The following is a 13,237-nucleotide window of genomic DNA, read 5'->3' as shown; positions in this document are numbered from 1 at the left end:
GGCATGACAAGAATCACTGGTACTCCTTCTGTTCTGATTTTCTTGATGACCCTCGGGATCAAGGGAAGAGGGAAAAATGTACGGGAGCCAAAACCGGTGCCACGGCAGAACTAGGGCGTCCGCACCGATGGCGCATGGATCGCGTTATCGGGCGATGAATCTAGGAACTTTGTGGTTTAGTCTCGAAGCCATGAGATCCACATCCGGAGTCCCCCAATGATGGCAAATCTGCTGAAAAACCTCCGGATGAAGAGACCACTCTCTCGAGGCAAGGCCTCGGCGACTATGAAAATCTGCCGCCCAATTCTCTACGCCCGGGATGTGGACTGCCGAGATGGGCGAATGATTGGTCTTGGCCCAACGAAGGATGTGACTCACTTCGTGCATGGCCATCCTGCACAGAGTGCCCCCCTTGCGGTTGATATATGCCACAGCCGTGGCGTTGTCGGATTGGATCCTTATGGAGTGGCCTGCAAGGAGATGGTGAAATCTCCGTAGGACTAATCGGATCGCTCGAATCTCTAGGATGTTGATGGGGAGACGAGACTCTCGAGGAGACCACCGACCCTGTGCCGTGTGGTGACGAAAAACCGCACCCCAGCCCAGAAGACTTGCGTCGGTGGTTACTACCAACCATTGTACTGGGAGAAAAGGACTTCCCTTGATTCAGGGAGGATTTCAGGAGTTCACCACTTGAGGGCTCGTCTGACCCGTAGAGACAGAAGGAACCGACAGTCCAGGGAGAACGGTTTCTTGTCCCAGGCTAACAGAAGCGCATGTTGCAAGGGACAGAGATGGAACTGAGCAAACAGGACAGCTTCCATCGCTGCTACCATCTGTCCGAGAACTCTCATGCTGAAACGAATGGATTGAGAATGACCAACCCGCAGAAAGTATACAAGATCATTCCTAAAAAGGAAATCTGTTGAGCCGGCTTTGGGAAGGACTTTTCGAAGTTTATTTTCCAGCCCAGGCGAGAAAGTGTATTTACTGTTATTTCCACGGATTCCCCGCAGGCTGGAAGGGACGGGGACCCTTGATGAGCAGGTTGTCCAGATACGGTAACACTACCACTCCCCAAGAGTGAAGAATGGCCATGACAGCCGCCATGACCTTGGTAAATACCCTGGGGGCGGTGGCGAGTCCGAAGGGCAAGGCAATGAACTGGAAGTGTTCCTCGTGAATTGCAAAACGTAGGAACTGCTGGTGGGACGGGGAGATCAGAATGTGAAGGTAAGCGTCCTTGATGTCGATGGATGCTAGGAACTCTCCTTTTCCATGGAAGCGACAACTGATCGGAGATTCCATTCGGAACCGCCGTACCTTGACTAATTGATTTAACAGTTTGAAGTCCAGTATGGGCCGCATCGTCCCATCTTTCTTTGGAACCACAAAAAGGTTGGAATAAAAACCTCTGAACCGTTCGTCCTGAGGGACCGGAATGATGACTGTTTTCTTCTTGGGGGGTAAGGATGGGAAGAAACGTGTTGGCGGAGGAGAGGAAAATTCTATCTTGTATCCGGAGGACACCAGTTCCCTGACCCACTTGTCGTGGACGACCGCGAGCCAGGTGTGACTGAAGGAAAGTAGACGACCGCCTACTTTGCCGTCGCCCACCGGATACCGCAACAAGTTATTGCGTAGAAGATCTGTGGGATCGGGATCCCCGAGATCCGGATGCCCTCGGTCTGGGCTTCCAAGAGCGATTAGGTCTGTATGAGACCTGGGGGCCTCTGTCTCCGCGCGGGGGCCGACCGGAGTCGAAAGAGAAGGTAGAGGAGGATCAACCGGAGTTATTGCGAAAAGATCAAAAACGCGTCGGCTGTTGGTTCCGAAACGGCCGAACAGCCCTTTGTTGAGGAAGGAATTTTCTTTCCCCCCCCCCCCGGTAGTATCAGAGATGAGCTGGTCCAGTTTCTCCCCAAAAAGGCGACCAGTCTGATAGGGTAGAGAAGCCAGCGATCTTTTAGACGTGGCGTCCGCTCGCCAGTCGCGGAGCCATAAGGCTCTTCTAATGGAAATTGCATTAGCAGCAATTTGAGCAGCACCATTGGCGGCATCAAAACAGGCATCAACTATTAAATCCCCTCCGTGAACTATCCTGCCTGGCGACGGTAGCCTCCGGAGGGAGACTGCTACCCTGAAATGCAGTGATTAAAACTTCTGTCCAAGCGGCCATAGCCTTAGTGACCCAGATCACTGCAAACGATAGAAAAAGCACAGCTCCTGAAGCTTCAAAAGCTGAGCGGGCGAGGTAATCAATTTGACGATTGGAGGGATTTCTGACTGAGAAGCCTTCCGAAACGGATAGGAGCATTTTAGAAGCCAGCCGCGATACAGGAGGGTCCACAGAAGGGGACTGCAACCAATCTTTCATTAGGTCTGGGTCAAAAGGGTATTTAGCCTCAATAGACTTTTGCCCTGTGAATCTCTTATGTGGTCGATCCCTATGTTTCTGGACAATGTCCTTAAAATCCGGGTGGCTGGTAAATAATTTGCGTACACGTTTGGTCCTCTTAAACGAAAAAGCGTGTAATGGAGGGGGAGTATTTTACTCCTTCAACTCCAGAATCCTGTTGACGGATTCTATGTGAATCAAGCGACTCTTGGTCAGTGGGAGGATTTTGGGGGGCTGACGCGTCAGATTCAAATTCAGAGTCGTACTCGCTGCGACCATTAGGGGAAGGAGAGCGAGAAACAGAACTTGCCGGTGAAGCGCGAGCGTGACTGGGGGACGCGTCATGGGTGCGCTTTCTAGCTTGACTGTCCCTTGAACAAGCACGGCCCCTGCTGGTGGACGGTTCCCTGCCGTCGCCAGAGCCCTGCTCGGGCAGCGAAGCCGCCTTTTGACTTAAAGAGGCTTCCCGGAGAGAGTCTATAGCCTGGGTCAGTGACTCCACCGACCGTGACAGGGACGCAGCCCACTCACTAAACACAGGAAGATCCGCAGCAGCGGCAGCAAGAGGCGTTTGAGCGCAGGCCGCATCGCAGTCCGTGCATAACGGATTAGTCTGGGCGCTGGGCAAAGTAGATTTGCAAGTGGTACACACGGTATAACATGCAGTGTGCTTCTTAGCAGCCTGTCTAGCTTAGACATAGCGCTCCGGAAAGAGTTAACGGCAGAATCTGACTGCAGCAGCAGAGAATGTTCCGGGAAGGGGTTAAGCTTTAATCTGAGGGCAGATGTAGCTTACCCACGGTCCTGTCCTGTGTCCCCCGGGAGGAATAGCGGTGGCTCTGTGGTGTCACCCGGTATCCGACAGAGAGGTCGCCTCACAGCTCTGAGGTAAAAAGGAGATGGCCCCCGAGAATAAAATTGCGCGTCTCATCAGTAATGAGAGGCGCCAAGAGGAGGGGGCGCCGACAATAGCGCGGGCGGCGCTATTCAAATTGCGGCCTAGTAGGCCTGAAAAGCCGGGGGCTCAAGTTTTAGCCTACCCGCGGTAGGCGCCGGGGGCAGGGCAGCGCTCACTATGGAAATTGCGGCCTAGCAGGCCGGAAAAAGCCGGGGACTAAATTTCTCGGGGGTGGGGAGGCGGTCCGCCGCTGACGCTAAATCAGCGTTTCTCCCGGGGACAGGACCCGACCCCGTACCTCTACTCCAGTGCTCAACTCAGCGCAGAGTCCATTCTTCTCATCCTGGGCTGATGTAGCAGAGCTGGAGGAGTTCTTTAAGGGAGATGCTCGATTGGTCCTCCCTCTGGGCAGGGGGATGGAGAGCTTAAAGAGGTATGCTCAATCGGTCCTCCCTATGGGGACGGAGAGCTATGGGGCTGATTCAGGACTGAAGAAAGCGCTGCTCGATCTTCTCCATAACGGGTCTCCTGCGCTTGCCCTCGAATCTGTGAAATCGGTAAGAAAATCAGCCCCGTTCGTCGCAGGAAAGTGTACGTGAAGGGTTACTCCACGTGCTTGCCTGTTGGTTTGGGGGAGAGCGGGCCGTAGAAAGGAACAGTCGCCCCTTCACTCCGTTAATTAACCCCTTAACCCCCAAGGTTGGTTTGCACGCTCTTGACCGGGCCAATTTTTACAATTCTGACCACTGTCCCTTTATGAGGTAATAACTCTGGAACGCTTCCATGGATCCCGGTGATTCTGACATTGTTTTCTCGTGACATATTGTACTTCATGCTAGTGGTAAAATTTCATTCATATAACTTGTGTTTATTTGTGAAAAAAACGGAAATTTGGCGAAAATTTCGCAATTTTCCAACTTTGAATTTTTATGCCCTTAAATCACAGAGATACGGCACACAAAAAACTTGATAAGCAACATTTCGCACATGTTTACTTTACATCAGCACAATTTTGGAACCCAAATTTTTTTTTGTTAGGAAGTTATAAGGGTTAAAAGTTGACCAGCGATTTCTCATTTTTGCAACACCTTTTTATTTTTACGGACCACATCACATTTGAAGCCACTTTGAGGGGTCTATAAGATCGAAAATACCCAAATGTGACACCATTCTAAAAAATGCACCCCTTAAGGTGCTCAAAACCACATTCAAGAAGTTTATTGACCCGTCAGGTGCTTCACAGGAATTTTTTGAATATTTAAAAAAAAAAAAATGAACATTTAACTTTTTTTACAAAAAAAATACTTCAGGTTCAATTTTTTTTTTATTTTAGCAAGGGTAACAGGAGAAGTTGGACTGCAAAAGTTATTGTGCAGTTTGTCCTGAGTACTCTGATACCCGATATGTGGGGGGGAACCACTGTTTCGGCGCATGGCAGAGCTCAGAAGGGAAGGAGCGCCGTTTGACTTTTTCAATGCAAAATTGGCTAGAATTCAGATCGGACACCATGTCACGTTTGGAGAGCCCCTGATGTACCTAAACAGTGGAAACCCCCCACAAGTGACCCCATTTTGGAAACTAGACCGCCCAAGGAACTTACCGTATATACTTGAATATAAGTCGAGATTTTCAGCCCAAAAAATTGGGCTGAAAGTCCCCCTCTCGTCTTATTTTCGAGTCATATACAAAGGGGGTCGGAGGGGGCGGATGTGTCAGGTCATACTTACCCGTCCTGACGCTGTGTCTTGAGCCCCCCTGCTTCTCCCCGTGCTCTCTCTTCCTGCCTTCAGCGGTCACGTAGTGTCGCTCATTAAAACTCATGAATATGCGCATATTCATGAGTTTTAATGAGCGGTATCACATGACCGCTGAAGGCAGGAAGAGAGAGCGCGGAGAAGCTGGGGGCTCAAGACACAGCGTCAGGACAGGTAAGTATAGCGATACTCACCTGTCCTGCGTCCATGGCTGCTTGCTGCTGTCTGTCATCGGTCAGTGACTTCAGACAGCAGAGGGTGCGGTGACGTGGTTAGTGCGCGCCGCGCCCCCTGCAGTCTGAACGTCACTGACTGATGACGTGGCAGATAGCGGTGAGCAGCCATGGACGCAGGACAGGTGAGAATCTGACACCCAGCGACGGAGAGGTGAGTATGTGATTTTTTTTTATTTTTACATGCAACAGCATGGGGGGCAGCATATGAGGGAACAATCTATGGAGCTTCTTATGGGGGCAGTATATGGGGGAATAATCTATGGAGCTGCTTATGGGGGCAGTATATGGGGGAATAATCTATGGAGCTGCTTATGGGGGAACAATATGGAGCTTCTTGTGGGGGCAGCATATGGGGGAACAATCTATGGAGCTTCTTGTGGGGGCAGCATATGGGGGATGGGTGATAGCGGGGGGTTTGATTTACTATTTATGGCGGTTTTTATATTTGGCAGCTGTCACACACTAAAAGACGCTTTTTATTGTAAAAATAGTTTTTGCATCACCACATATTGAGAGCTATAATTTTTCCATATTTTGACCCACCGAGTCATGTGAGGTGTTATTTTTTTGTGGGACGAGTTGACGCTTTTATTGGTATCATGTTCAGGCACGCGACATCTTTTGATCGCTTTTTATTCCGATTTTTGGGACGCAGAATGAACAAAAACCAGCGTTTCATGAATTTTTTTTGGGGGGTGTGTTTACACCGTTCCGCATGCGGTAAAATTGATAAAGCCCTTTTATTCTTTGGGTCAGTACGGTTACAGCGATACCTCATTTAGGTTGTTTTTTTATGTTTTGGCGCTTTTATGCAATGAAAACAATTTTATATAAAAAATAATTATTTTTGCATCGCTTTATTCTGCGAGCTATAACTTTTTTATTTTTTCACTGATGACACTGTATGGCAGCTCGTTTTTTGCGGGACAAGATGACGTTTTCAGAGGTACCATGGATATTTATATGCGTCTTTTTGATCGCGCGTTATTGCACTTTTTGTTCGGAGGTATGATAAATCATTTTTTGCATCGTTTTTTATTTTTTAAGGGGTTCGCTAAAGGGGCTAACTAATGGGACAGTGGTCGTTACGGACACGGCAATACCAAATGTGTACTTTTAATTGTTTTTTTTATTTCCGAAAAATGAATTTATTACTTAATAAATATATATTATATATATATATTTTTTTTTTTTTTTTTAATTTAGCGATTTTTTTAAAATTATTTTTACACTTTTTTTTTTTAAACTTTATTACATTGTCCCAGGTGGGACATCACTGTCCTGTGATAGATCGCTGATCTGTCACATCACAGATCAGCGATCTGTCACAGGCACTGCACAAGGCTTCCTCCTTGCCTGCGCTTTGCAGGCATGAGGAAGCCAGCTCCCTGCAGGCCCCCCGAAGGTCCCCATCTTCACTTTGGGTTCGGAGACCTGCAGGGATGGAGCCCCCTGCAGCAGCGCTGCACATTGCGCTGCTGTGGGGGGCTCAGGGAAGCACGGAGGGAGCCCCCTCCCTGCCGATGCTTCCCTTTAACCCCCCGGTACACCGCGATCGTGTTTGATCGCGGTGTGCAAGGGGTTAACGTGTCGGGGGCGGTCCGTGACCGCCCCTGACACATTGTGTCGGGTGTCAGCTGTGATAATCAGCTGACACCCGGCCGCGATCAGCGGCGCTCACCACGTGGGCACCGCTGATCGCTATGACGTACTATCCCGTCCCTGGGAATTAAGTCCCAGGGCACATGGATGGGATAAGTAAGTCACATGACAGAAAGGGGTTAAAAAAAATAAAAATTTACAGAAAATTCAAAAATAAAATAAAAATGGTGGTGTCTGAAACCAGAACCAAGTACCTCTTACAGACACTAAGCAAAATCTCATCCAGCGAGAGGGTGTATACTGCAGGGGAGGAGTTAACTTTTTTCTGGTTTACTTAGTGTCCTCCTACTGGCAGGCAGCATAACACCAACGGTATCTGTGTCCCCCAATGAGGCGTAGGAGAAAAAAAAGCCAGTACAGCAGAATGTAAAACTCATTTATATTTTATGATTTTCCCCAAGATTAAACCATAATGTCTTGGTGTTCATGGATTAGTACAGTTTAATCAAATTAGTGATGTGTCTAAAAATAAAGTAAACGTTGGCAGACAAAGGTGTGAACTTGAACAATGCCTGTGGCCGACCAAAGTGTGAAAGTAAACCGTTTCCGTCAAATTAACAATATGGCAGACATTTCAATGTACTACCGTTATTAACCCCCTAGAGAAATTAGTGTAATTGGCTAATTAATGATATTTTGTATATTATTTACATATATTTAGATATTTCTTTTTTGTAACTATTTCTCTGTTTCTCACGTACTACTTGGAAATTCTTATTAGCTGTCGTTGAGCATTGCATTATCATTGTTGTCCGTATGTCATTAATGGTTTTAGGAGTATGTAATAATGTATACCTGGGTAACTCTTCCAGCTCAAAAAATCCATCACTTGTTATTCCCAAACTGGCTCCTTAAAACAAAAAAAAACAAACAAGCAATTAATTACGCTACGAGTAGATTTAGCATGTAATCTGAAAAGAGTGCATTCTAAAACAGACAATGGGCATCTGACCACAATATAAAGGTCATTATTTAAAACAATAAAAAAAACAACCACAAGGTGATAAAAAGCAACACACATACATGATTCAGACTTGTAATTAACGGGAACCAGTCAGCAGGATTTCACACCCCAAACTATATGTGGATGTAGCTCTTACAATGACAAGTCCAGGAATACCTTTACATGGCCAGTCCGTTCCTGTGTTATGGAAACCTAAGCATTTTAATTGATATGCAAAAGAGGGTGAAGAGTTATATGTAGGTCTGAAGCCTCTGTCACTCCAGCTCTACTTGTCACCCATTGACGCCTCTTCCTGCTTGACCGACATCCTATATGCTGTGTGACTTCAGGCGAAGGAGCCATCAGTCAAGCAGGGGTAGGCGGCACTGGGCGGAGAAAAGAGCTGGAGTGACAGAAGCTTCAGGCCTACATATAACTTCAGATCTAGTATAGTCCTTCAGCCTCATTTGCATACCAATTAAAACACTGATTTCTCAGTAAGGAAGGAACAAGCCTACATATAACTTCAGATCTAGTATAGTCCTTCAGCCTCATTTGCATACCAATTAAAACACTGATTTCTCAGTAAGGAAGGAACGGACTGACCATATAAAGGTAGTGCTGGAATTATCTTTGAAAGAGCTCCATGCACATATAAATAGTTTGGGTAGTGAAATCCTGCAGACAGATTCCCTTTAAAAGGAAACCTATCATCTGAATCATGCAGCCCGAATCATAGTCATGAAGATTCAAAGAATGGCTGGATTATTGCAGCTGTATATTTTTGCGGTGTTTCAGAGGAAACACACTTTAACCCCCGGAGGTATTTTCATTTTTGTTTTTCGCTCCCCTTATTCCCAGAGCCATAACTTTTTTATTTTTCTGTCAATATGGCCATGTGGGGGCTTATTTTTTGCGGGATGACACCATTGGTTTTACCATGTCGTGTACTAGAAAAAAAATTCCAAGTGCGATGAAATTGCAAAAAAAGCGCAATCCCACACTTGTTTTTTTGTTTTGCTTGGTTCGCTAAATGATAAAACTGACCTGCCATTATGATTTTCCAGGTCATTATGAGTTCATAGACACAAAACATGTCTAGGTTCTTTTTTACCTAAGTGGTGAAAAATATTTGAAACTGTTTAAAAAACATTGCGCCATTTTCCGATATCCGTAGTGTCTCCTTTTTTCGTGATCCCGGGTTGGGTGGCGGCTTATTTTTAGCGCCGAGCTGACTTTTTAATGATACCATTTTGGTGCAGATACAATCTTTTGATAGCCCGTTATTGCATTTTAACCCCTTCACGACCAATGACGCCACATAGGCGTCATGAAACCTGGTTCAAATCTGACCAGTGACGCCTATGTGGCGTCATGACTTTAAAGCCCCCCTGCAGGTCGGGTGACCGGGGTCACTGAAAGGTCACCCGACCCGCAGATACAGATGGCTTTGTAATTCACCACAGGGGGCGTGGCTTCTCCCCCACGTGGCTACGATCGCTCCGATTGGCTGTTAAAAGTGAAACAACCAATCAGAGCGATAGTAATATTTCATCAATGAAAATTGATGAAATATTACAATCCAGCCATGTCCGACGCTGCTGTAGCATCGGACATGGCTGGAGACACCGATTCCACCCCCCCCCCCCACCGGCGATCGCCCCCCCGCAACTGAATGACAGCGGCGATCTGCCGCCGCTGTCATCATCTGCCCCCCTCCCATTCCCTCTGCTCCCCGCCAGCCTCCGATCCCCCCCTCACCCTCCCCCCGGTACCTCCTGAGTCCCCCCGTCCCTCCCGGTGTCCCTCGGGTCCGGATGATGGGCGCCGCTGCCGGCTGCAGATTCCATTCTTTCATTTTGATCACTCTCACAGTGATCAAAATGAAAGAAAAAGTAAATAAACCCCCCGATTATCACCCCCATAGGTAGGCAGAACTAATAAAATAAAGAAAATATTTTTATTTTTATTTTTCCATTAGGGTTAGGGTTGGAAAGAGGGTTAAGGTTGGAAAGAGGGTTAGGGTTGGAAAGAGGGTTAGGCTTGTGGTTATGGTTGGAATTAGGGTTAGGGATGTGTTGGGGTTAGGGCTGGAGTTAGAATTGAGGGGTTTCCACTGTTTAGGCACATCCGGGGGTCTCCAAACGCGACATGGTGCAACCATTGATTCCAGCCAATTTTGCGTTCAAAAAGTTAAACGGTGCTTCCTCCCTTCCAAGCCCCGACGTGTGCCCAAACAGTGGTTTACCCCAACATATGGGGTATCAGCGTACTCAGGAAAAATTGCACAACAACTTTGGGGGTCTAATTTCTCCTGGTACCCTTGGGAAAATAAAAAATTGGGGGCTAAAAAAATATTTGTGGAAAATTTTTTTTTTTTATTTTCACGTCTCTGCGTTATAAACTTCTGTGAAGCACTTGGGGGGCCAAAGTGCTCACCAGGCATCTAGATAAGTTACTTGGGAGGTCTAGTTTCCAAAATGGGGTCACTTGTGGGGGGTTTCTATTGTTTAAAAAAAGAAAAGAGAAGCCAGCGTTGCCAAGGTCAGAACGCATAACAAAGTGCATTTGCACATAACATCTAACTGTATTCAAAATGAGATATTTAGCAAAAAAATTGATCAATTCAATTGAGCCACCCCGCCGCGCCAAGGCAATCTCATGTGGGGGGTCCTACTCTACGTTTTTAATAAACACTGTGCCATTACGGCCTCCTAGATACATTAAAAGCAAGACCACTTTAAATGCAATCCGTACCTGAGCATTTCTGGATCGCTCCCATGATGCCAGAAAAGGCAAGTGTGGATGAAGGCCAACCAGGTCTGAATGCAGACGTGTCAGGTTTAGCCTCCACACATGGCCTGACCAGCAAGCATAGATGAAGGGCAATGCAGGTTCAGATACAGGTGCACAATTAAATAAAGCTTGGGGCAGGGTGGGGCTGCTGTGTATGTGTGCACAGCAGCCTAGATCCATCACAGTGAACACAGAAAAAATGGCGAACATAACCCAGCGCGCACGGCAACAATGGTGGTCAGCCACATACCAATGTACAAAAAAAGAAAAGAGAAGCCAGCGTTGCCAAGGTCAGAACGCCATTTTTTCTGTGTTCACTGTGATGGATCTAGGCTGCTGTGCACACATGCACAGCAGCCCCACCCTGCCCCAAGCTTTATTTAATTGTGCACCTTTTTTCGGCACGACAAACAGGTTTGAATAAAACCCTGTAAACCGCTCCGATTCTGGAACGGGCACAATCACCCCGGAACTGAGGAGAGAGTCGATGGCCGTAAAGAACCCCGGGATCAAAGCTGAATCTTTTGGAGGACGGGATTCGAAGAAACGATCCCGTGGAAGAGAGACGAACTCTATCTTGTATCCTGACGATACAACCTCCCTGACCCAAGCGTCCTCTACTGAGGCCAGCCAGACGTCCTTGAAGAACAGGAGTCGACCTCCCAATTGGAAGGGACCCTGGGGAGTCCGAGGATAGTCATGCTGATGTGGGCCGTCCGGATCTGGATGGTCTGCCCTGCGAAGAGTGGGAGCGCCAGGAGGGAGTGGGTCTGAAGGAAACTTTCTTCCTATCTTGGCGTGCCTGCAGTCTTTGTTGGTTGGAGGAGGTCTCCGCCGTATTGAAACGGCGGTAAGCCCGAAAGGGTCGAAACTGACGCCTCAGTGGGGGTCTGCGAGGCTTGGACTGAGGCAGGAGAGAACTCGTGCCTCCGGTGGCGTCCTTAATAATTTGGTCCAATTGGGATCCAAAGAGGCGCCCTCCCTGAAAAGGCAGATTAGTAAGCGACTTTTTAGAAGACAGGTCCGCCTGCCAGGCCTTGAGCCAAATTGTACGTCGGATTGCCACAACGTTACTTGAAGCCTGAACTGCGCAGGATGCGGCATCCAAAGAAGCAGAAAGCAGATAATCCCCCGCATGGGAAATCTGAGTGGCAAGATCGGCCAATCGATCTGGTTGTGCTTTCTCTAGGATGCCCTGACGAAGATCCTCTGCCCAAGTGGCTATGGCTTTTGCTGCCCAAGATGAAGCAAAAATTGGGCATACCACCGTCGAAGCCACTTCGAAGGCAGACTTCGCTAGGGATTCTATGATCCTATCATTAGAATCCTTTAGAGACGCCACGCCTGAAAGAGGGAGAACCGTGTTATTAGAAAGCCTGGACACGGGCGGATCGACCGAGGGAGAGGCGGACCAGTTGTCAGTGAGCTCTTTAGCAAACGGGCACAGAACGCCGAGAGGCTTCCCTCGTTGAAAGCGTCTGGTCGGATCCCCTCTTTCCCTGGTAAAAATCTTTCCAAACTCGGAATGTAAAGGGAATACCCTGGAGGGCGTTTCCTCCCGTCTGAACGAAACCTCCTGATCTGAGGATTTCGCAGGGGGGTCAGCAATGTCAAAGGTCTGATGGATCGCTGCAATGAGGTTCTGCACAGTAACCCTCATGTTCGCATCCTGGTCCGAATCCAGCTCTAAGATCCCCTCAGATGACCTGTCCGAGAGCGCTTCACCTGACTCGGGAGAGGAGGCCCGGGAGGGAGGCTGCCGAGAAGGACTATGTGGTGACATGGGGCGAGGAGAGGATTCCGGCTGGAGATCCTGCCTGGGTCTTTTGCGACTAACGCTGGCCGACTCAGATGGAACCTCTTGAGGCCTGCTGGACCCTGTAGAGTTGTCCAGGGGCAACTTATCCAGGACGGCTACTAGGGACTGAGACACCCTGGTGAGGTCTGCCACTGACTGTGATAGAGACGAGGCCCAGCCAGGCATGGGGGGGTTCACTCTCGCCTGGGGCTCTAGATGGCTCCTGGGCGGCATCATGTTGAATAGGATTGCTACAATCCAGGCAGAGGGAAGTGGACTGACCTGAGGGAAGTTTGCGATTGCAAGAAGAGCATGCAAAGAACTTGACAAGAGTGCAGGGGGGAGACGCAGGGCAGTTACGGTCAGATTTAGAGTTAGACATAGTGAAACCTGAGGTAGTGCCGGAAGGTTGGGGGACAGGGTGCAGAGAAGGGTGTCAGCCTGCAGATGCAGAGCTACTCACGGTCCGGTGACCCCAGAGACCAAGGTATCCACCTCTCTGCAGCTGCAGGTCAGAGCGATATCCGGCTGACAGGCCCAGGGAGCGATATCCGGCTGTGCGGCTGCAAGATGGCGACCGCCTGAGAGGAATCAGGGAAAAACTCGCTCCCAGGGGAAGAAGGAGGGCGGGCTAACCGCCTGCTGAAAACGGCACCGCCCCTGGCCAGGAACAGGCTGAGAAGAGCTGTGGGAGGGCCTGTAACCGGCGGGAGAGAAGCCCGCTTAGTAGAAAGGGGCGGGGGGCGTGGCCG

General features: G+C 48.6%; 1 protein-coding gene across 1 annotated transcript in view; it reads right to left on the bottom strand.

Annotated features, from left to right (window-relative positions):
- GSR (glutathione-disulfide reductase) overlaps window positions 1-13,237 on the bottom strand; it is a 70,917-nt gene that overhangs the window by 22,014 nt on the left and 35,666 nt on the right. The window contains exon 6 of the mRNA XM_073542361.1: window positions 7,744-7,798. Coding sequence (XP_073398462.1) covers window positions 7,744-7,798 — 55 coding nt within the window. The remainder of the gene's footprint in view (window positions 1-7,743; window positions 7,799-13,237) is intronic.

Source organism: Dendrobates tinctorius, unplaced genomic scaffold (genome assembly GCF_039654945.1).
Source record: "Dendrobates tinctorius isolate UK_male_01 unplaced genomic scaffold, ASM3965494v1 ptg000011l, whole genome shotgun sequence".
Classification (NCBI taxonomy): domain Eukaryota; kingdom Metazoa; phylum Chordata; class Amphibia; order Anura; family Dendrobatidae; genus Dendrobates; species Dendrobates tinctorius.
This window is presented reverse-complemented; position numbering and strand designations above follow the sequence as displayed.